Source organism: Vulpes lagopus, chromosome 4 (genome assembly GCF_018345385.1).
Source record: "Vulpes lagopus strain Blue_001 chromosome 4, ASM1834538v1, whole genome shotgun sequence".
Taxonomy (NCBI): Eukaryota; Metazoa; Chordata; class Mammalia; order Carnivora; family Canidae; genus Vulpes; species Vulpes lagopus.
In genome coordinates this window covers 63477811-63501539 of record NC_054827.1, presented here as the reverse complement: position 1 = coordinate 63501539, position 23729 = coordinate 63477811, and the positions used below count along the sequence as shown (strand labels likewise).

Sequence of the window (23729 nt, the reverse complement as noted above, 5' to 3'; positions counted from 1 at the left end):
ATTTTTTAAAGTAGTAAAATAAATGAAACTTAATCCAGGACAAACTGAACTAAGGGCAAAAGCTTATCATATTCAAGCCAAGCGACCTGTACACTCACCTCTTAATCATATACTATTAAGGCAAAACCACCATATTATTCCATTCTTTATTTTTAAACGTGTGCAGCTGGAAAACAAAGGAATAACATTAATGGCTTTTAATTAAAAAAAAAATATTCTGGGGACATCTGGATGGCTCAGCGGTTGAGTGTCTGCCTTTGGCTCAGGTCATGATCATGGATCCTGGGATCGAGTCCTGCATCGGGCTGCCTGCAGGGAGCCTGCTTCTCCCTCTGCCTGTGCCTCTGCCTCTCTCTCTGTGTCTCCCATAAATAAATAGATAAAATCTTTTAAAATTCGTTTTAAATTAAAAAATATTCTGACATGTTTATTTTCTAGCATTCCAGAAATATTATAGAAATATTGTGCCTATTGTCTAAAATAAGACGTCTATTTTTTTTTTCTTTCTTCTCAGTTTAGAATTGCAATTGGGACTCAACTTCACATAGAAAATCTAGAGCCTGCCTTGCTTGCACTCTCATTTCTGGGCATCAGCTGAAGGCCACAGCTCAGAGTAAAAAGTACCTAAACCTTAATTTCAGAAATGATTCCTCCTATTCTGTGACCAGATGCTGTTTCAGGGAGGTGAACCAAGAAACCCTGGTGCATAGAATAACCACCAGATGAGCCCCCCCCCCCCCCCATCTCTGGGCCACCAGAATAAAGATCTCCCGAAATACGGAGGAGCACTATGAGGCCCGTGTCAATAGGGCACCCACAGCTCCTCTCTGAGGCCTGCCCTGTAGGTGTGGAGCACTCGGAGTCACCAGAGAGGAGAAGAACTAACCCAGGCATCCAGCAGCAGCTTTCTCTCCTCTCAAACTCTAAGCCATTTTTATGAGAAGAAACATTCAAAACATATATGTAACTCCTCCTTCCTATCATCCCCCTGCCCAGTCCCCAAATAAAATCCCAAATACTCCTTCTAGTTGAAACACATATCTGGGACTAACAATCTAAAAATTAATCAATCAGATCATCACTACTAATGAGAAAGGAGTCACAGAATCCATCAAAAGAAATCAAGATACAAGTTTGGAAAAAATACTTCTTCATTTCTGGCATTGTACTTGATTTAATTGTTCATGGTATTGCCCAAGTGCCCCAATCACTATGATAATGAAAGAATGAACACTTTGCACGTGAGAAAAATCTTAGAAGACTCAAACTTTTTAAAGGGCGTGCAAAGATGTATACTCCAAATCCAAGTCAGGAATTCTCCAAACACTAAATCAGATTTCAGATGTTTTACCTCTGTGCTATAATAACCATTCCAAGAAACGACAGCATTTGGCTTAAAATATGTTTAAATTTGGAATTGGTAAGTTTTAGTTCCTGACTCTGCTAATCACACTCAAAAGCTAAAAGTGAATGATCTAAAATTCTCGGCTATTATCTGTGCTATAGGCAGTATATCAGTTATCAATAAGAAATGGTAATCAGAAAGAAGGTCTTTAGGAAATTTTCTTTGATATTAAATGATGTAGATCATGAAATTACATTATCATTAAAACAGATAATACAAATATTTCCAAAAGAAACTATAAAAATTCTGTAACTTTGATTTATATATTAAAATACTACTTTCTGATACAAAGAACTATCCATCTATAATACTACTCTCTCAACCTATGTTGTCCATCTCTGAGTAAAAAAAACCTTCAACCTTCATCCAATAAAAAAAAAAAAACCTTCAACCAACTGAGATGAATTTAAAATAACAGTAGCTAGTGTATAGCTAAGGTATAATTCTAAATATCAAATTATGATGTACTCTAATAATACACACTGTGAGTCAGTTATACCTTCTCATATCAATGAGAAAAGTATGACCAAGCTTTTTGAAAATTAAAAAAATAAACAAGTAGACAGGACAGCATGTTATTTTTAAATTATCAGCCAAAACCATCAAGATATAACTTAAATTAACTAGTAACGAATAACCAGTAAGTCAAATAACTAGTTCACAACTTAATTTCTTAGTCAAATATTTCTCTTTGTCTTCGCCTCTGTGAACTGACATTATAGATTACAGCACTGAGAAAACATTTAAATGTCGGTTTTGCTAGGAGCATGTATAAAAACTATCTTTCTATAATTAAGCAACTAGCCCACTATCCCACTTTTGGGACTCACCATGACCTTGTGGCTTCCTTATTCTTAAGGGTCACATAGCTAGCCGCCCCTATCTCTCTAGCTGTAGCTTGTCTAGATCCAGAGCAGAAGTATGGCTAGTGATGGTCCGAGCAAGGGTCAAGACTAACTTAAATCTTACATTATGTGCCATTCTCTGCTTTGCGCTTTGATCGCCACTGTTACAAGACTCCCTGAGAGGAAAAAAATATCAGTTCTGTTCTCTTAAGTGGGGTCTCATGGAAGAAACCTAGAATTACACAAAGAGATGTATTACGGTCTAAACAGGAAAACAGAAACCACTGTAAGTATTCATTAAATTACATAAAGGGAATTTCATTAAGGAAATTGGTTACTCTGGTGAAGCAGAGGCTGGTGTGAACCAGAGATTTCACAACAGCAGGAAGAAAATGCACCCCCAAGGCTGGAGGGACAGAAGGAGGAGTCACTGTTACTGGAATCCATAGTCTCTGGCTATTCAACGCAAGGTGGAGCCTGTCCAGGGCTAGAACCACAGAGGAAATAAAGCTTTGCCAGTAACACAAACTGTGAGAGAAAGAGAGCAACAGAAATACCCTAGTTTCTCCCTCCGTTCCTCCTGGCTGCCTCCCACTAAATGCAAACAAATGCAAACACTAAACACTAAATGCAAACAAATGAAGCCCCCTGTGATGCAGAAATGCATGCTTAGGGAGAAAAAAGGACCTGAGGGCTAAGAGACCCAGGATCAGAGCAAAGTAAACGGAAAGAAAGGGGGAAAGGGATCCTGTTCCCAACAAAGAAAAAAAAGCAGTCCATCTAATGGGGAGTTCTTTATAACAACCCAGAAGCATAATTTCCAGAGTATTTCTGCAACTTGCCTGAGAAACACAGGGTGCTAACCAGCTTTGTTTTCGCTTTCAAGCTAGATGAAAGCTGTAAAAGTCATCACTTGCGCTGCTTTCTCAGGCACAGGGGTATTATTTCATTTTTAAAGATCCAAGATTGATAGCCAATTGCATGTTGAAAAAGTACCTCTGATTAAACATAATAACAAAGCATATTCTCTAGTGAATATAATAGAAAAAGTTCCAGTGGGAAGCTTTCTTTTGGAGAAAAAAAAAAATGTTGATGGCCAATCATCCCACCAGGATATAATCAATTGAAGAGAAGTCTACAGTAGGGGAAGCAGCTATGTTCCTAAAGGTTCTGTAAATACAGTATGATCAACAGCTTTTGTGTAAATGCCTGTGATACCTCTGGGCTGGAGAGCAAACATGTAAGGAGCTCAACTGCGGTTGGTCAATGTACTCTACTGGCCTCTATTATTGGGCCAGCGCGTCTGGAGAGAGGGAGTTCAGAACCAAACTTCACTCCAAAAATTATTGTGGAAAATAATGAATAATAATACATAGGCCCAAATTCTGGTTAAATATTGAGAATTCAAGCTAAAAGTTCAGGACATACACCCCTACCGTGGCATAAATAAATTAGCTTTGACTAACAGAGAGTTACTATGGAAATGAATTCCCTATTGTCCAAGATTGCGACCACAATAAAGACACAACATAATTTATCTTCCTTTCAGTATCCAGGAGCCCCTTTTTAGATCATCATTACTAACATGGTACAATGTTACACAGAATTGTAGAGAAAAATCTAATTACTTGGGTTCTGAGTAATGATTAATGATTGACATAGTGTGGGTGTCTACTGTGTTTGAGTATGTGAGTGACTGAATATATAATATGTTCATAAACAGGCACTTCTCTGTGGCTGACAAGATCTGCCCAGGTGCAGTGAAAACAGCACTTTAGAAGGTAATTAAAAATAAAACATTGTTAAATATTGTAAAATCGTTTGAAACTATTAACTGAATTTAACTGCCAGTGGTTTTATATAATTAAATATGTCCCTTAAACCAATATGGATTCTATTTAAGTCTAATTCTCAATAAATGTTTATTTTAAATTAATAAATGAGATTTGCTTACTTTACTTTTTTCAGTAATATATTTTCTCATTAAGTTTCATTATAAATTATTCTCATTAGGCCCCCAAAATGATTTCTCTAATTCGGGCAACTCTGTTCTGTTAGGGCCCCATCTGTGTCTAATATCACTATTTATGTATAAACCACAAGACTAAGTGAAGTAGACTCACACTGATCCCTAAATAAAATTTCTCTCACGAAACAGTGTGAATGAATTTGAAAGTCTAAGAAAGCATGAAAGCAACATCTCCTAATCTTTCTCAGATAAAGACTGACCTCATGTGTTGGAGACCAGATAAATAAAGTTGAAATCCTTTTTTATAAGAATATTTGCAACAAAACCACAATTTCTGAATAATGAGTGTGTGATAAAAATTCAAGGAGTAAAATGAGGATGGTATAAGTAAAGTAAAATAATACTTAAAATATAAAAGCCAAGATACAAGAAAGGCCCTTTCAGAAAGAGATTACCAAGTTTCCTCATTTTATATTATATATTTATATTAAAGCCTGAAGGAACCATTTTATCAAAGGATAGATACAACAAAGAAACTCATTTGTTCAATATACTTGTTAGAACTTCCACAATCTGAGTCATTTGAAAGATGAATTCATTTTACTAGTGTCACATTGATACATCCTGCCATTGTAGATGTTGAAAGGAAAATGTAGCACAAACAAATATATATTACAAGTAGAGAATGAGTAACAGAGTTATAAAATATAAAGGGTAGCCTCATTGAACAGGGATTACTGATTTTACAGAATGGAAAACTAAATGTGATAAATTGCTACAGCTTATTTATTTTACCTTGCCTATGCTAATTTAGAAAAGTAAAAATCAAAGTTACTAATTCATGCAGTAATAAGGTACAACAGTATATTCCCCCAATTCAAGTATATTGCTATATTAGGAATTATTTAAAATGACTTCATTAAAAATACTATTTTAGTTGTTCAGTGCATGAACTTAAATCATTAAATAACCCTTCAGGGGTTCAGCTGGGAAAGGAAAGGAAAACAAAACAAAACAATGAAGAGCAGACATATAGTCATTAATCTTAAGGTTTAGGACTGATACTAAGGTAGAAAAAAAAGGATCATAATGATTTTAAATAAGATATATTTTCATGAAAATTATTTTACATTTTTATTTTAATGAAAGAATAGGAACAGATTAGGACTACTTACAGGGAACTTTTGTACACCAAGATGCTTATTTTTCTTATTACTTTATTTTTTTACTACTTCTTTAGTTATGCTCTAAGCACTCTTCCTCTACAATCCTAGAGGTAAGTAGATGCTATTATTATTCTTATTTTAGAGATGAGGAAATTGAGGCAAAGAAATGTGGTGGTTAGCCCCCAAGTCATACAATTAGTAGTGATGCCATTAACTTTGATGACAGAAATAAGTGCTTTGCCGTCCATTGCAAACTTCTAAGAAAAAAATCAGTTAATGAATCTTGATAATCATCGCCTATATTTTCAACATCCAGGTTTTGGGCCCAGTTCGTAAGCTTGAAAGGCATGGTCATCCAACAAAAACACCCCTTCACAATACTCACTGGCTCATACTCACTATGAGATATTTTAGAGCTGAATGAATTTAAGAGCATATATTTTTGCCTATCTCAAAATAACACACAAGCGCTATAATCATTTAGAAACAAATGAAATGATAATCTATGACTAAACAACAATATCATGGGATCCCTGGGTGGCGCAGCGGTTTGGCGCCTGCCTTTGGCCCAGGGCTCGATCCTGGAGACCCGGGATCGAATCCCACATCGGGCTCCCGGTGCATGGAGCCTGCTTCTCCCTCTGCCTGTGTCTCTGCCTCTCTCTCTCTCTCTCTCTTTGACTATCATAAATAAATAAAAATTAAAAAAAAATAAACAACAATATCATCCTTAAAGTAGCAAAATAGTATATTCTTCCTTCAGAATAAGGCATTCTAAACTGATCAGGAGTTTGGAAATATAAAAGGCAAGAAAGTTCCTCTTTCATTCCTCTGGATACACAAAAAAAGGCAAAAATTGAGTTAGTTGCATGAATGAACATTCTTTCAGTTACTTATGTTAAATTGACTGAAAAAAATCAATTTTGTTTTCCTTTAGAAAACATTTCATACTTTCAGCCATAAGCACTTTTAAAATATGTGGGGTTTTTTTAAGTTCTTTAAATGTGATTATGGTCTAAGGAAATATCAGAAGTTTGAACATTTTGTTTAGTTGTCTGTTACATTTTCCAAAAAATTCTGTTTAAAAACAGAAACAAACATTAAAAACTCCAACCAAACCCATACCTGATAGACCTTAAGAATTCAGATCATGCTTATAACTTGAATAAAGCAATAAGATCTTTTTTTTTAAAAGATTTATCCATTTTTTTTATTTTTTTTTTAATTTATTTATGATAGTCACACAGAGAGAGAGAGAGAGGCAGAGACACAGGCAGAAGGAGAAGCAGGCTCCATGCACCGGGAGCCCAACGTGGGATTCGATCCCGGGTCTCCAGGATCGCGCCCTGGGCCAAAGGCAGGCGCCAAACCGCTGCGCCACCCAGGGATCCCAAAGCAATAAGATCTAATATAGCATCAGAATTAATATTAACTAAAACTCATTTTATAATATTTAGTAGTCTTATATATATTCATATTTTAAAATAATATTAACATAACTTTAGAATATATCAACAATCTAAAAAGCCAGGAACCCCAAAGTTTTTAAATATAACAAATATTTGGTAAAATTCACCAGGGAAGCAACTTGCACCTGGAGTATTATTGGAGGGAAAGTTTTTAACCATAAATAAAATTTCCTTAAGAGATATAGGGGTATTCAAGTTATGTACTCTTTCTTGAGTAAGCTTTGGTAGTCTATGTCTTTCAAATGAATTTTTCATTTCATCTGGTTTGTTGGTTTTAGAGGCATAAACACGTATAATATTCCCTTGTTATCCTTTTTACATCTGTAGAATCTGTAGTCCTGTTGTGATATTGGCAAGTTGTAACTTTGTCTCTCTCTTTCTCCTTCTCCTTTTCTTCTGAATAGAGATTTATCAGTTTCATCTATTTTATCACAGAACCAGCTTTTGGGTTCAATAATTTTTTCCTTTTATTCTTGTTTTCCATTTCATTGACCTCCTTTCCATCTTTATTATTTCCTTTTCTCTGCTTACTTTGAGTTTAATTTACTCTTCTTCAAGTTTCATAAGGTAGAAGCTCATGAGGGAAAAGGTCACTAATTTGAGAACTTCCTTTTTTTCTTATATAGGCGCTTACTGCCATTAAATTTACATAGTAAAGGATGTTTTAGCAGCATCACATTAAATCATCAGTGTTGTGTTTTCATTCTCATTCAGTTCAAAATACTTGCTAATTTCTCTTTTGATTTCTTCTGTACTTGTGGATTATTTAGGATTGGGTGCTCAGAGGAGATCATTTACAGATGTCTGGGATTCCCGATGGAGTTCTCTCCACTCCAGTACTCTGTCCTCTGAATTCTGGCTGCCTTGGTCTCCCTGTTCTGTCTCAACTCACAGTATGTGCTGAGTTTCGCTTGGGTTACCCCTCCTTGTGCCACAAGCTGGAAATTCTCCAATGCTTTAGATGGAGGTAGTCATAGGACTCCTCTTGCTTCTCATATCTCAGGGATCACTGTCCTTCATTGAATTTTGAAGATTACCATTTCATATATTTTGTCTGTTTTGGGGGGATGTTTCAGGAAAAAGAGTAAATCTGGTCCCTAAAACTCCACCTAACCTGGAAAAAGAGATACAGTTTTGCTTTTTTATATATCACTATGAATTCAAGATTTTTATAAATTTGGTTTGTTTTAATCCATTGCAGTCATTTTTCTTCTTGATGCTCAAAGTACACCAATCTAGACCAGTGGAAACCACTTCATGTTCGCTTTGGGTCCTTCTGAAATGTTTCTACTAGCTCCTTTAGTGGCAAATGATATTTAGGCACTACAGTCTAGATACTAGGGGTTGAATACATATTTGCATTTGCTGAATCTGTTTCTAAAAAATAGGAGGGAGAACAAGATAGATTTTATAATATTTTATAATTTTATAATATTTTATATTTATAAATAGGTACACTACAGTGAAAAGAACAAACACCTGTGTTGGAGAAGACTCAATTCTCTCACATATAACACAAGTGACTAACATTTTCAACTGTTAAATGGAGACCTCAAAAGTTCATAGTATTTCTTCCTAATACTGATCTATAGTTTCCAAACACAGTCTGGTGAACCTTACTTTATCTTCTCAACTTGGGTGCATTCAGTCTCAGCTATTTCTAGACTTTAATTTACAGTCATAGGAGCGTAGAAGGAAGACCTCCAATATTGTTTGCTATTACCAGAATTTCTCTTAAGACTAAAGGTGTGGGGGGATCCCTGGGTGGCGTAGCGGTTTGGCGCCTGCCTTTGGCCCAGGGCGCGATCCTGGAGACCCGGGATCGAATCCCACGTCGGGCTCCCGGTGCATGGAGCCTGCTTCTCCCTCTGCCTGTGTCTCTGCCTCTCTCTCTCTCTGTGTGACTATCATAAATAAATAAAAATTAAAAAAAAAAAAGACTAAAGGTGTGTAGTCAGTAAATATTGCAAAGTGAATAAGAATCTAGCTCAGGCTAAGCACATCAAAGTAAAATCAGACCGAAGGAACCATATTTAAAAGATATGAATGTCCTTCCACCTGTTCCCAATCTTCTATCTTCTTCCCGAGCTGTCACAAATCCCCAATTTTCCTTTCTAAATTACCAAAGATTTGACATTTCTTAGTTTCAGGGAGAGCCCTGCGTAGTCCCTTCCAGGTCAATGATTCTTAAATGTGTAGATTCTTCAAGTACAAGAAACTAGAGACAGATCACCTAATTCAGGCACATCTCTTCATAGACAGGAAACTAAGGCATGGAGATTTTATGTCATTTGTTGTTAGCAAACTGAGAGCCAGAGACTTAGAAAAGTTTTATGTTGGAGAGAATTTCTAAACCATATAAAATTAAACATACTTAGACCAATAGCTCTCAACACTCTGTATCTCACACATCTCTAGTCATTTACTTATAATAACACACCATGATGATAATAAGGATGATACAACTTGCTAGCAGCATTTATATACTAATAAACATTTTGTGAATGTAAATTACATTTTGTGTAATGTCTTAGTATGAAAACTGCCAGAATGCAAATATCTTACCAAAAAAAGTTTTTATTTTCATTAAAATCTGAGGTCTACCCTTGGTTTTCAAGAGATAAAACAATTTAAACAGCTTTGCAGAAGCTATGCATGCTAAAATGAATCTAGGAAACTAAGCAATTTTATACCACAAACCAGTCTTCTCATTAAAGCAAAAAACTGGGATCCCTGGGTGGCGCAGTGGTTTGGCGCCTGCCTTTGGCCCAGGGCGCGATCCTGGAGACCCGGGATCGAATCCCACATCAGGCTCCCGGTGCATGGAGCCTGCTTCTCCCTCTGCCTGTGTCTCTGCCTCTCTCTCTCTCTCTCACTGTGTGCCTATCATAAATAAATAAAAATTAAAAAAATAAAAAATAAAAAATAAATAAATAAAGCAAAAAACTGTGCTGAGCAACAAAGATGATCCTCAAAAGTCTGTGGACCAGCTTTGATATTAATCCAGTAGATTCAGACTACTGACAATCAAAACCACCAATTCTGGCCTATCATCTTCAGAAGAACATTCTCAGCAATTTGAGCCTTCCAAAACAGACATTTGCTATTTGCTATAGCTGCTATTTTGTCACAGAGAGTCATTCTGATCTTTTAAGTACCAGTGTACCATAATTTTTGGCCATCTCAAAATGCTCAGAGAAGCACTTACTGATCTAATAAGTCTTGTTTTGTCTTTAATGAGTACAATTTCAAGTGATCATAAAAATCCCACATATGGTCATTATAACACCGGTTGTGCACAATCTGTTCATCCGAAGGCATTTCTACTCTACACTATAAACAACATTAGATGTGACTAGAAAAACATTCATCCACCAAGATGTTCAGGCCAAGGCTATAGGAAATGAATAAAAATTATGGTTATGTATGGTCTTGGTTACACTAAGATAGTCTGACAGAGCAATAATTGAGAATAACGTGCTTTTCTTCTCCACTAGCTTTAGGCTCTGATCCTCGAAATACAATTAAAGCTGATCAGTTATCAGTCACTGAAGACACAGGACAACCACAGGACCTGTTTCAGACACACTAGACCCAAATAGTGATTTGATGTTTTCTTTCTCAAAGTTTGCTCTAACTTTCCAGCAATTTAGATATTGCAAAATTTTAATATTAGTAGCCAACATTTACCTAGCATTCACTACAATCTTGATAGTGAAGCAAGCACCTTGCATATATTATTTCAATTAATACCCTGAAGAAGAATTTCTCCACTTAGATAATTAAGGGCCAGAGCTAAGATTCAAACCGAAGCTAACAATAGAGCCCAGGCTCCAATCCACTGTGCCTTATTGCCAGAGTCCTAAGGAATTCACAATCATTTGCTCTTTTTTCTAGGAAGGAAAGAAAAAGAGTATTTCCCACTAAACTGTAAGCTTAAAGAGACCTGAAGAGACCAAACCCACAGAGACCTGGATCTCACCTGTTTTATTTCAACACTGTGCTGCTAACACAGCAGTTTCCTGATAGTAGTGAAATTAAGAAAGGGTGAGTGAGAAGGTTACTCAGCTATTACACGGGAAAGGCCAGACTCATACCTATTCTCCTAAGTACTATACGATACAGTTAAAACGTATACAGTAACAAATTTCAGATAATACACAGATAAATTTGTAGCTGCCTTTCCATTAACACATTAGGAATTAGTTCCTAATTATTTTAAAGTTCTGAAGTGAAGATGACACAGAAGTGAGAGATTCCAAAGAAACTAGCATTATCATCATTGCTAAAATATGAGATTTCATATATTCGGTATATAAGCAAACTCCCTGAACTAGGTTAATTTTTGACACAGACTCACCTTTCTTTTCATTTTACATATTCAGCTTAATCATATGCAACCGGCCATATTCACCTCCTAAAAGGCAAAGGCTCAAAGGACCTAGTGATATGTAAGCAGTTAAAACCTCAGTCAAGGAGCAGCGTCCAAGCCGCCAGAGGAGCGGGAGACCTTAGTTTCATCTGGTCCCAGAATTCAGCTGGATGGCTATTAAATCATTCGGAACACCTGCGAACCCAACCGGAGTTCTAGGAAAAGAATCACTGCAACTCTACAAATAGAAAAGCGACCCCTTTCTGCAAGGTAGGAAGTGTGGAGAAGTGAATCAAGGAGATCTGGGGACGATAAGCGGGAGAGGGGAGGGGGCCTCCTAAGCTGCTACTGGACAGTACAGAACAGCAAAGAGCAAAATCAGCCCCGAATCCTCGGCGGGACAGTGTGGTCTCAGGGTCACAGGAAGAGGGGGTGTGTGTGCAGTAGACTGCCAGGCATCTGCCATCAGCAAGCCTGGGGTGGGGAGGATGGGGTGGGGGATGGGGGGAGTGGAGGGGATGGGGGGTGGGTCAGGTTTCAGCCCAGTGTTGCTCTAAATCACAGACCACAGCACGGGCAGGTGACTGCTCTCCACACAGGGCCCAGCAAGTGGCCGAAATGGCTCGAGAACCCCACCTCCACGAGAGGTGTACATGGGTGCAAGCCGCAGGAGTCCAGAGGATTTGGAGACCCGAGATAGGGTCAGATAGGGCCGTGTGCCTGAGACAGAAACTCTCGGTCCCAGGCCGGGTGAGCGTGAGTGTGGACAGAATCCAGGGAGAGGAGGGACTGCTTGTCCCTGAGGGTGCCCTGAGGGGGGCGGGGGCGGGTCCTGAACTTTCGGCTCTGGGGCTAGGGACTGGGAGGTCCCTATTTTCACCCTCATCCTCTAAAGCGCACAGAAAGCCTTCAGGGAACACAAGGCACCTAGAGCAACTGGGAGCAGAAACCTTGGCCTGGCCCCTGGCAGGGGCGGTGCAGTGCTGCCCAGGGACAAAGCACCTGCGAACCATGCAGTGCAGGAGGGTGGGTGCTCAGCAAAACATCCAGCCCAGAGCAAATCGACCATCACTGGAAGGACAAACTCCAGGCCTGGGGAATACAGCCTACAGAACTCATGGGGTTCTCCCCCACGGTTCTTTAGTCTTGCAATGTTAATTTTTTTCTCTTTCCTTTTTCAATCAATTTTAATTTAATCACCTTTTTAGTCTTTTTTAATTTTCATTTTTACAGTTACAGTCTATCTTTTGCATTGTACTTAATTTTGTGTGTGTGTGTGTGTGTGTGTGTGTGTGTGTGTATTTATTTATTTATTTATAATTTTGGGACACAGTTTCTTCTAACAGACCAAAATATACCCAGAATATAGTGTATGGCTCTATTCGCTTCACCTGTCTGACTGATCATATCTGCTTTTTTCTTTTTTTTCCTTCTTTTTGTTTTGTTAAAGTATTTTTTAATTTTCATCTTTACGCTACATTCTATCCTTTCAATACAGTTAATTTTATTTTTCTTTACAACACTAAGATGTAGTTTATTCTAACAAACCAAAATGCAATCAGGATATAGTGTATTGTTCTGTTCTGTTCACCTGTTTATATTTTTTTTTCCTTTTAATTTTCATTCTTACAATTACCTTCTATCCTTTTATTGCATTTATTTTTTTATACATATATAAGTTTTCTTTCGTTACAATTTTGGGATCTAGTCTTCTAACAAATGGAACAAAACACACACAGGATCCAGTATATTGCTCTATTCTCTTCACCTGATTATATTCTCTCTTTTTATCAAATTTTTTTGTCTGTTCCTGGTCTCTTCTGATTTGTTTAGTGTATATTTCTCTGAAGTCATTGTTGCTATTTTAGTATTTTGTTCTCTCATTTATCTATTCTTTTCTGAATGGAACAACAAGATGGAAAACTCACCTCAAAGAAGAGAACAAGAGGTAGTATTGATTGCCAGGGACCCAATCAGTATGGACATAAGTAAGATGTCAGAACTAGAGTTCAAATAATGATTATAAAGATACCAGCTGGGCTTGAAAAAAAGCATGGAAGACACCAGAGAACCCCTTCCTGGAGAAATAAAACAACTAAAATCTAATCAATTTGAAATCAAAAAGGCTATTAATGAAATGCAGCCAAAAATGGAGACTCTAATTGCTACGATAAGTGAGGCAGAACAGAGAATTAGTGATACAGAAGAAAAAATGATGGAGAATAAAGAAACTGAAAAAAAGAGATAACAACTAGATTATGAGGGAAGAATTTGAGAGATAAGTGAGATCATAAAGCAAAACAACATTAGAATAATTGGGATCCAAAAAGAAAAGGAAAGGAAGGGGGTGCGGGGGAGAAGGTATGGAAACAGGCATTCAAGTACAGAAGACACAGAGAACCCTCCCTCAAAATCAATAAAAATAGGTCAACACCCCAACATATAATAGTGAAACTTGCAAATCTAAGGTACAAAGAGAAAATCCTGAAAGCAGCTCATGACCAGAGATCCATAACCTCCAAGGGTAGAAACAATAGACTGGCAGCAGACCTCTCCACAGAGACCTGGCAGGACAGAAAGGACTGGCATGATATATTCAGGGCACTAAATGAGAAAAACATGCAGCCAAGAATACTTTATCCAGATAGGATGTCATTAAAATAAAAGGAGAGATAAAAAGCTTCCAGATCAAACAGAAATTAAAAGAATTTGTGATCACCAAACCAGCCCTATAAGAAATATTAAAAGGGATCCTTTAAGTGAAGACAGAGCCCAAAAGTAACATACACCAGAAAGGAACAGAGACAATATACAGAAACAGTGACTTTATAGGCAATAAAAGGCACTAAATTCAGACCTTTCAATGGTTACTTTGAATGCAAATGGGCCAGAAGCCCCAACAAAAGACACACAGTATTAGATTGGATAAGAAAGCAAGACCCATTGATATGCTGTCTGCAAGAGACTCATTTCAGACCCAAAGACACCTCCAGATTTAAAGTGAGGGGGTGGAAAACCATTTCTCATGATAATGGACATCAAAAGAAAGCTGAGGTGGCAATCCTATATCAGATAAATTAGATTTTAAACCAAAGACTGTAATAAGGGATGAGGAAGGACACTCTATCATAATTAGTCTATCCAACTAGACAATCTACCAATTGTAAATATTTATGCCCCTAACATGGGAGTAACCAATTATACAATTAATTTTATTTAATTGTAAATTTAATTGTAAGCCAATTAATAACAAAAATAAAGAAATATTGATAATAACACAATCATAGTAGGGGACTTAAACACCCCACTCACTGCAATGGACAGATCATCTAAGGAGCCGATCAACAAGAAAACAAGGGCTTTGAATGACACACTGGACCAGATGGACTTCATGGATATATTCAGAATATTCCACCTTAAAGCAATAGAATGCACATTCTTCTCCAGTGAACATGGAACATTCTCCAGAATAGATCACTTACTGGGTCACAAATCAGATCTCAACTAGTACCAAATGACTGGGATCATTCCCTGCCTATTTTCAGACCACATACTTTGGAACTCAGTCACATGAAGAAACTTAGAACTCAAATTTTAAAATTCATGGAAACAAATGAAAATGAAAAATACAACTGTTCCAAACCTTTGGGATGCAGCAAAGGCAGTCCTAAGAGGTAAGTATATAACAATACAAGCCTTTTTCAAGAAACAAGAAAGGTCTCAAATACACAGCCTAATCTTACACCTAAAGGAGCTGGAGAAAAAACAGCAAATAAAGCCTAAACCAAGCAGGAGAAGAGAAATAATAAAGATTAGTGCAGAAATCCATGAAACAGAAAGCGAAAATATGTAGAAAAGATCAATGAAACTACGAGCTGGTTAAGAATTAATAAAATTGATAAATCACTGGCCAGACTTATCAAAAAGAAAATAGAAAGGACCCAAATAAATAAAATTATGAATGAAGGGGGAGAGATCACAACCAACGCCAAAGAAATACAAACAAATATAAGAATATGTTAGGAGCAACTATTATGCCGACAAAGAAGGCAACCTGGAAGAAATGGATGTATTCCTAGAGACATATAAAACTACCAAAACTGAAAGAGGAGAGATAGGAAAACTGAACAGACCCATAACCAACAAGGAAATGGAAGTAGTCACCAAAAATCTCCCAACAAATAAGAGTCCAGGGCTGGATGGCTTCCCAGGGGAATTCTACCAAACATTTAAAAAAGAACTAATACCTATTCTTCTGAAGCCATTTCAAAAAATACAAATGGAAGGAAAACTTCCAAACTCTTTCTATGAGGCCAGCATTATCTTGATCCCAAAACCAGACAAAGAGTCCCTAAAAAAGGAGAATTACAGACGAGTATCTCTGATGAACATGGATGCCAAAATTCTCACCAAAATACTAGCAAATAGGATCAAACAGTACATTTAATGGATTATTCACCATGACAAAGTGGGATTTATTCCTGAGCTGCAAGGGTGGTTCAACATCCATAAATCCATCAATGTGATTCACCACATTAATAAAAGAAAGGACAAGAACCATATGATCCGGGATCCCTGGGTGGCGCAGCGGTTTGGCGCCTGCCTTTGGCCCAGGGCGCGATCCTGGAGAACCGGGATCGAATCCCACGTCAGGCTCCCGGTGCATGGAGCCTGCTTCTCCCTCCGCCTGTGTCTCTGCCTCTCTCTCTCTCTCTGTGACTATCATAAATAAATAAAAAATTAAAAAACAAAAAACTTTAAAAAAAAAAAAAAAAGAACCATATGATCCTCTCAATAGATGCAGAAAAAGCATTTGAAAAAGTACAGCATCCTTTCTTGATTAAAATTCTTCACAATGTAGGATTAGAGGGAACATACCTCAGTATCATAAAATCCATAAAAGGGAAGCCCACAAAGAATATCATTCTCAGTTTTTCCCCTAAGCTCAGGAACATGGGAGGGATGTTTAGTCTTACCAATGATGTTCAACATAGCATTAGAAGTCCTAGCCTCAGTAAACAGACAACAAAAAGAAATAAAAGGCATCTGAATTGGCAGAGAAGAAATTAAACTCTCATTCTTTGCAGATGACATGATACTCTATATGAAAAACCCAAAAGACTCCACCCCAAAATTGCCAGAACTCATACAGGAATTCAGCAAAGTGGCAGGATATAAAATCAATGCACAGAAATTAGTTTCATTTCTATACAATAACAATGAGATGGGAGAAAGAGGAATTAAGGGCTTGATCTCATTTACAATGGCACCCAAAATCATAAGATACCTAGGAATAAACCTAAACAAAGAGGCAAAGGATCTGTATTCAGAAAACTACAGAACACTTATGAAAGAAATTGAGGAAGACACAAAGAGATGGAAAAACGTTCCATATTCATGGATTGGAAGAACAAATATTGTTAAAATATGCTACCTAGAGCGATCTATACATTCAATGCAATCCCTATCAAAATACTATCAACTTATTTCACAGAGTTGGAAATAATCCTAAAATTTGTATTGAACCAGAAAAGAGTCCCAATAGCCTAAAGGAATGTTGAAAAAGAAAAACAAAACTGGTGGCATCAGATTTCTGGACTTCAAGCTGTATTACAAAGCTGTGGTCATCAAGACAGAGTGGTACTGGCACAAAAACACATAGATCAGTGGAACAGAATAGAGAACCCAGAAATGGGCCCTCAACTCTACGGTCATCTAATCTTTGACAAAGCAGAAAGAATGACTATTTAATGGCAAAAAGACAGTCTCTTTAACAAAGAGGAAATTAGACAGCCACGTGCAGAAGAATGAAACTGGACCATTCTCTTACATCAGACACAAAAATAGAATCAAAATTGATTAAAGACCTAAATGTGAGACAAGAATCCATCAAAATCCAACCTTTGTGACCTCAGCCACAGCAACTTCTTATTAGATATGTCTCCAAAGGCAAGTGAAACAAAGGAAAAATGAACTACTGAGACTTCATCAAGATAAAAAGCTTCTGCACAGCAAAAGAAATAGTCAACAAAACCAAAAGACAACCTACAGAATGGGAGAAGATATTTGCAAATGACATATCAGATAAAGGGCTAGTATCCAAGATCTATAAAGAACTAGTATCCAAAATCTATAAACTCAACACCCAGAGAACAAGTAATCTAATTTAAGAAATGGGCCGAAGACATGGACAGACATTTCTTCAAAGACGACTTACAAAAGGCCAACAGACACATGAAAAAATGTATCACTTGGCACCAGGGAAATAGAAATCAAAACCACAATGAGACACCACCTCATACCAGTCAGAATGGCTGAAATTAACAAGACAGGAAATGATAGATGTTGACGAGGATGCAGAAAAAGGATGCAGGAACCTTCTTGCAGGGACTATAAGCTGGTACAGCAACTCTGGAAAACAGTATGGAAGCCCCTCAAAAAGCTGAAAATAGAGCTACCCTATGACCCAACAATTGCACGACTCGGTATTTACCCCAAAGATACAAATGTGGTGATCTGAGGAGGCACCTACACCCCAATGTTTATAGCAGCAATGTCCACAATAGTCAAATTATGGAAAGAGCCCAGATGTTCACTGACAGGTGAATGGATAAAGAAGATGTGGTATATACACAATGGAATACCACTCAGCCATCAAAAAAATGAAATCTTGCCATTTGCAATGATGTAGATGGAACTAGAGGGTATTATGCTAAGTGAAATAAGTCAATCAGAGAAAGATAACTATCATATCATCTCACTTATACGTGGAATTTAAGAAACAAAATAGAGGATCATAGGGGAAGAGAGGAAAAAACAAAACGAGATGAAATCAGAGAGGGAGATAAACCATAAGAGACTCTTAATCACAGGGAACAAACTGAGGGTCTCTGGAAGGGTGGGGGATGGGAAGATGGGGTAACTGGGTGGCAGGCATTAAGGAGGGCACGTGATATAATGAGGAATGAGTGTTATTTAACACTAATGAATCACTGACCTCCACCTCTGAACCCAATAATACATTATATGTTAATTAACTGAATTTAAAATAAAATAAACAAAACCTCAATCAAAATATATTCTAAATGTAATAAATTAATGCTTAAACAATTTTTGTCATACAGATCATTTTTAATGCATATATTTCATAGTCATTAGCAATGAAAAAACAAAAAAAAAGTAAGTTTCTTATTTAAATGAAATCCCATTTAAGAAAAGCTAAGTTTGGTACTGTTGCTTTAAACTGATTTTAACTATCAAACCATAATACACATCTGTTAACAGTCTGCTCCTCAACCAAGTACATTTAACAATGCTAGGGCACTGATATGAATGACAGGAACACTAAGGAAGGGGCGCCTGGGTGGCTAAGTCAGTTAAGCATCTGCCCTCAGCTCAGGTCAAGATCTCCTGGAATTGAGCCCAGCCGGAGACAGGCCTCCTGCTCAGCAGGGAGTCTGCTTCTCCTTCTCCCTCACCCTCTGCCACTCCTGGGACTCAGGCTCCTGGTCTCTAATAAAATGAAAAAAAAAAAAAAAAAGAAAGAAAGAAAGAAAAGAAGAAAAAAGAAAAGAAAAGAAAAAGAAAAGAAAAAAGAAAAGAAAAGAAAAGAAAAGAAAAGAAAAGAAAAGAAAAGAAAAGAAAAGAAAAGGGAAAAGCTAAGGGGATGGAACCATGGAACCTACCTTGGTTAGGTGAATGACTCCTTTCGAAGTAACTGAACAACCCATGAAGCCAACATACTGAAGTTCAGGACAGTGTTCAGCGAATGCTTTCACCGACTGATCTGTTACCTAGGGAAGAGACGTGAAGAAAGTTATCAAAGGTGGTGTTCCAGTGAGTGGAAGGATTTGGCTCCCGCACATTCCTTCTCTCCTATCTTGCATCACTAATATTTTTCTTTCCACTGGATCATTTGAATCTGTATACAAACACGTAGCAATATCTTCTGTAGGTTTTTTTTGTTTATTCATTTAATCTCTACAGCCAGCTAGGGGGTCAAACTCACAACCCCAAGACCACAAGTCGCATGCTCTTCTGAATGAGCCAGCCAGGAACCTCTCTCCTGTGTGTTTTTTCTTTTTTTTAATTCTTCCTTTGTCCTAAATTCCCTTTTCTCTATCACGCCATTTTTTTTTTACTTCTTCATAGAAAACATACCAAAGATGTAGACATTCTCTACTATCATTTCTTCTATCAAATCTCTCTTGACATATAAATTTTCTATTGACATATAATTCACATATTATAAAATTCACCCTTTCAAAGGGTACAGTTCAGTGATTTTTAGCATCTCCGCAAGGTTGTGCAACCAGCACCAATATCTAATTCTAGAAAAAGCTCATCACCCCCAAAAGAAAACCTATGTCCTCTGTTCCAACCCCGTGCCCAACCCCTAGCATTCTTCTGTCTCTATGGATTTGCTCAGTCTGAACATTTTTTATAATGGAAATTATATAATTGCTTCCTAAAATGCAATAATTGTCTCTTTATAAGGTTTCTCAAGTGTTTCTTCTAAAGAATATGATTTTGCCCCTCATTGCTTCAAACTTTTTAAATTTGGGTAGCGTGATGGTTAATTCTATGTGTCAACTTGATTATACTGTGGAGTGCCCAAATATTTTGTGAAACGGTATTCTGGATAGGTCTGTGAGGATATTTCTGATGATATTACCCTTTTAAATGCAAACTGAGGAAAGCACACTCTCCCCCTCAATGTGAGTGGGCCTCATCTAAGCCATCTGAGGTGTGAATGGAACAAAAAAGTTGAGTAAGGGAGAATTTGCTCTCTCTCTTTCTCTCCTTTTCTCTATCTGGTTATCTTCGTCTCCTACCTTCAGATTCAAACTTGGACTAGAACTTATACTGTTGGCTCTACTGGTTTTTATGCCTCTGGACTCAGATTAGAACTGTATCATCAGCTTTCCTGCGTCTCCATATTGCAACCTCAGAATTTGGAACTTCTTGGCTTCTGTAAACACAGAGTCAATTCCTTATAATAACCTCTTTACAGAAACACACACACACACACACACACACACACACACACACACACATCCCCTTGTATGAGTTCTGTTTCTCGAGAAAACCCTAATGGAATACGTATTAGAAAAACTGCATTTATTAAAACCTCAGAACCAAAAAAGGTGAGGCCTAAGAATCTACATTTTTAATAAACCCTTGAGTGACTCTTAAACATGTGAAAGTTTGAGGTCCCAGTGCTGCAAAGAAATTACCTTGACACCTTTTGACATTTCTACCTAACCCTGCTTTAAACAAAAGCCAGAGTTAAATTTCATTTTCTGTCCCCTCCCCGCCACTCTCCAGAAAATTGTGCTAAAATTTTCTTAACTGTTCCACAAAGTGGTAGCTTTTAAAAGAAGGTCCAAATATTCTCTACCACAGGCTTAATTTCAGATTCACTATCCTCACAGTCAAGACGAAATCAACAAGTTAAACACCTTTGTTAGTTTCTCAAACAGCAGCGACAATTCTCCTTTGCATTAGCTTTATTATGGGTGACTCTTTGTATCTTCCTTATCTATTCTGAATAGATATTAGAAAATAAAGGTATGTGGGTAGCATTAATTCTAAAACAATCACAAGAACATCTTCCTAAAATAATGAAACCAACAGCATCCATGGTACATCTGATAAAAGATTAATTCTGCCCTCAAAAGTAAAGTATGCTTTAGCATATTAAGACTAAGGGTGCCATTGATAAATTAAAAATGGGCCTTCCTGACACTCAGCTTTCTAAACATGTTCTGTTAACAAAGAATATTCCAGGCAACTAAAATTGCTGGAAGCCTCAATGGAAAGTAATTTCTATTTTTTTTACAAGGGGGGTGGGAGCTAATAGAGGTTAAATACTTATGGTCAGTTGGTTAAATACCCTGCCTAATCTCACTCTAACATCTAGCCTTTCCTGCATCCATCTTCAAGGAAAGAAGAGGGAACTCAGATAACGATTAAGGACACATATGAGAAAGCTCAGGTACAAGGTGTTAAATCTTTCAGACAGAAGAAAAAGGGGTACTAAAAATTTGGTTTGCGGGTCTTTCTCATTCAGCTCAAGCAATCAGAACAAAAGAGCTCAGCATCAACAGAGTCCCAGAAGTCAAGGAAGACCTTGGGGTATAGAAACACTCTTAGTAGGCTTGGGTGTGTCTTAGGAGACTAACAAAAGGGCCTTGAAGATTTGGGTGGGGTCTGGTTCTGTTCCCAAGGATAGAAGATCAGTTAGAAATTGGAGGCTAAACATCTGGCAAAAAGAAGTATAGACTGCAAGAGGCAGGCACTGGTGAGTGTCAGCTTCTCTGAGACCCTGCAGCCTGACTGCCTCTTTTCAAATCCCAGGTGGACCACTTATTAGCTGTATGATTTTAAGCAAGTCACTTCATCTCTCTATACTTTGTTCCTTCTCTACTACAGAGAAAATCATAGTCCCTAGCTCACAGGGTAAAATATGAGGGTAGATAATGCATGTAAAATGCTTTGAACAGTGCAAGGTACATTGCAATTGCTCAATACATTTTAGCTATTATCATCAAAATCATTGCATGTTCTCCTCCTTTCTTCTGCATTCTAATTCTTAGCCAAGACTAAGGGGTTGACATGTGTAAGAAAATAAGTAAAAACAAAAACAAAAACAAAAACAAAAAAAAACACAGTCAAAGCATGCTAGCTTACTCTTCTATTTATTCCAAGAGATTTTGATCATAATTTGGGGGCTCTAGGTTATGGGCTAACCGTGGGATGAGAGTGAGGCAGACTTAGGTAGAAGTTTATTACTGATCCATTATGGTAAAAAGAATTTCATTTTGTTAAGGTTCTCAGCCTGTCTGCACATCAGAATCACCTAAAGAGCTTCCCGATTTAATTTCTGGCAGAGAACTGCATCAATTTTATTCTAAAAGCTCCCCAGGAGAGTCTAACGTGCAGCCTGGGTTATGAACAATTCGAAGGCCTTTCATTCACAGTGTGGTCCTCAGAACAACAGCACTGGCATCACTTGGAGCTTGTTAAAAATGCAAAATCTCAGACCCCATCACAGACCTACTGAATCCTAATCTGCATTTTAATAAGATGCCCAGGTGATTCTTTTCTTTTTCCAATGTATGAATTTATAAATAATCTCTACACCCAATGTAGGGCTCAAACTCACAACCCTAAGATCAAGAGTCTTATGCTTTATGGACTAAGCCAGCCAAGTGCCCCTCAAGGTGATTCTTATGCACCTGAAACCTTGAGAAATACTGTTGAATGTATAAGGGATTATGTCATTTTCTTGGGGACAGAGAAAGCAAAAATTGGGTAGCTATCTCATAACCCAAGTGCTATGGAGAATTTTTTAAAGTTTTAATGGGTTATAATTTATATACCATAAAATCCACCCATTGGAAGGCATAGTTCATTGGGTTTTAGTAACTTATACAGTTGTGCAACCATCACCACAATCCAGTTTTAAAGTGCTTCCATTACAGCACTCCCAAAATTCCCTTTATTCTTTTTGTCCATATGCAGTGACTCACAGCTCCCACCACTAGGCAACCTGTGACCTGCTTTCTATCGCTGTAGAGTTTTGCCTTTTCTAGAAATTCCATATAAATAGAATTATACCATAAGCAGTGCTTTGTTTCTAGCTTCTTTCACTAGCATAACGTATGGACATTCATCCTTGCTGCTACACGTATCATTTTTTTGCTGAGCAGAATTCCATCGTATAGCTAGCTACAAGACCTTTTATTTATCTGTTCACCAGATGATAAATACTTGAATTCTCCAGTTTGGGTTTTGATAAATAATGCTGCTGTGATCATTCACATACAATCCTTTGTATGGACATATATTTTCATTTCTCTTGGATAAATATCTAGAGAGAATTGCTGACTCATGTAAGTTTCATTTTTCACACATTTTTAAAACTAGGTTGTCTTAATAAGTTGTTAGAGCTCTTTATATACTCTGGATACAAGTCCTTTATCAGACACCTGTTTCATAAATATTTTATTCCATCCTGTGCTTTGTCTTTTCATTTTCTTAATGGTGCTCTTAGCTCTAGCATTTAGGTCTATAGTGCTCTAGGAGTTAATTTTTGTGAATACTGTGTAAGGTGATCATGGTTTTGCACACAAACATCCAACCATTTGTCTAAAAAAAACTATATGCTATAAAGGAATGCTAAAAATCTCCAACTTGAGGGGCACCTGGGCGGCTCAGTCAGTTCAGTTTAAGATTCATGGTGGCAGCTCAGGTCTTGATCTCACGGTCATGAGTTTGAGCCCCATGTTGGGCTCCATACTGGGCATGGAGCCTACCTAAGGGAGAACAACAAAAACTCCAACCTGGAATGGTTGGCCTTGAAGGATTATATTTATTGAGAGACTGTGGGAAAACCAGGCAGCAGACAGGAATTAGTATACAAACAGAAACGTAGCTCAGGTTTTGGAAAGAAGCATCAAAAAAGAAGGGGAGAATGAGATCAGCTTGCAAAGCAAATT

The 23729-nt window shown here is 37.4% G+C and overlaps 1 protein-coding gene across 2 annotated transcripts in view; it reads right to left on the bottom strand.

The window, feature by feature from the left end:
* The window catches only part of FBXL17 (F-box and leucine rich repeat protein 17), a 495621-nt gene that overhangs the window by 322700 nt on the left and 149192 nt on the right, over nucleotides 1-23729 (bottom strand). For both annotated transcript variants that reach the window (XR_005987299.1, XM_041751974.1), the window contains exon 5: nucleotides 18912-19019. Coding sequence is in view for 1 of the 2 variants with exons in the window: in XM_041751974.1 (XP_041607908.1) it covers nucleotides 18912-19019 (108 nt within the window). In the remaining variant the exon portion in view is untranslated. The remainder of the gene's footprint in view (nucleotides 1-18911; nucleotides 19020-23729) is intronic.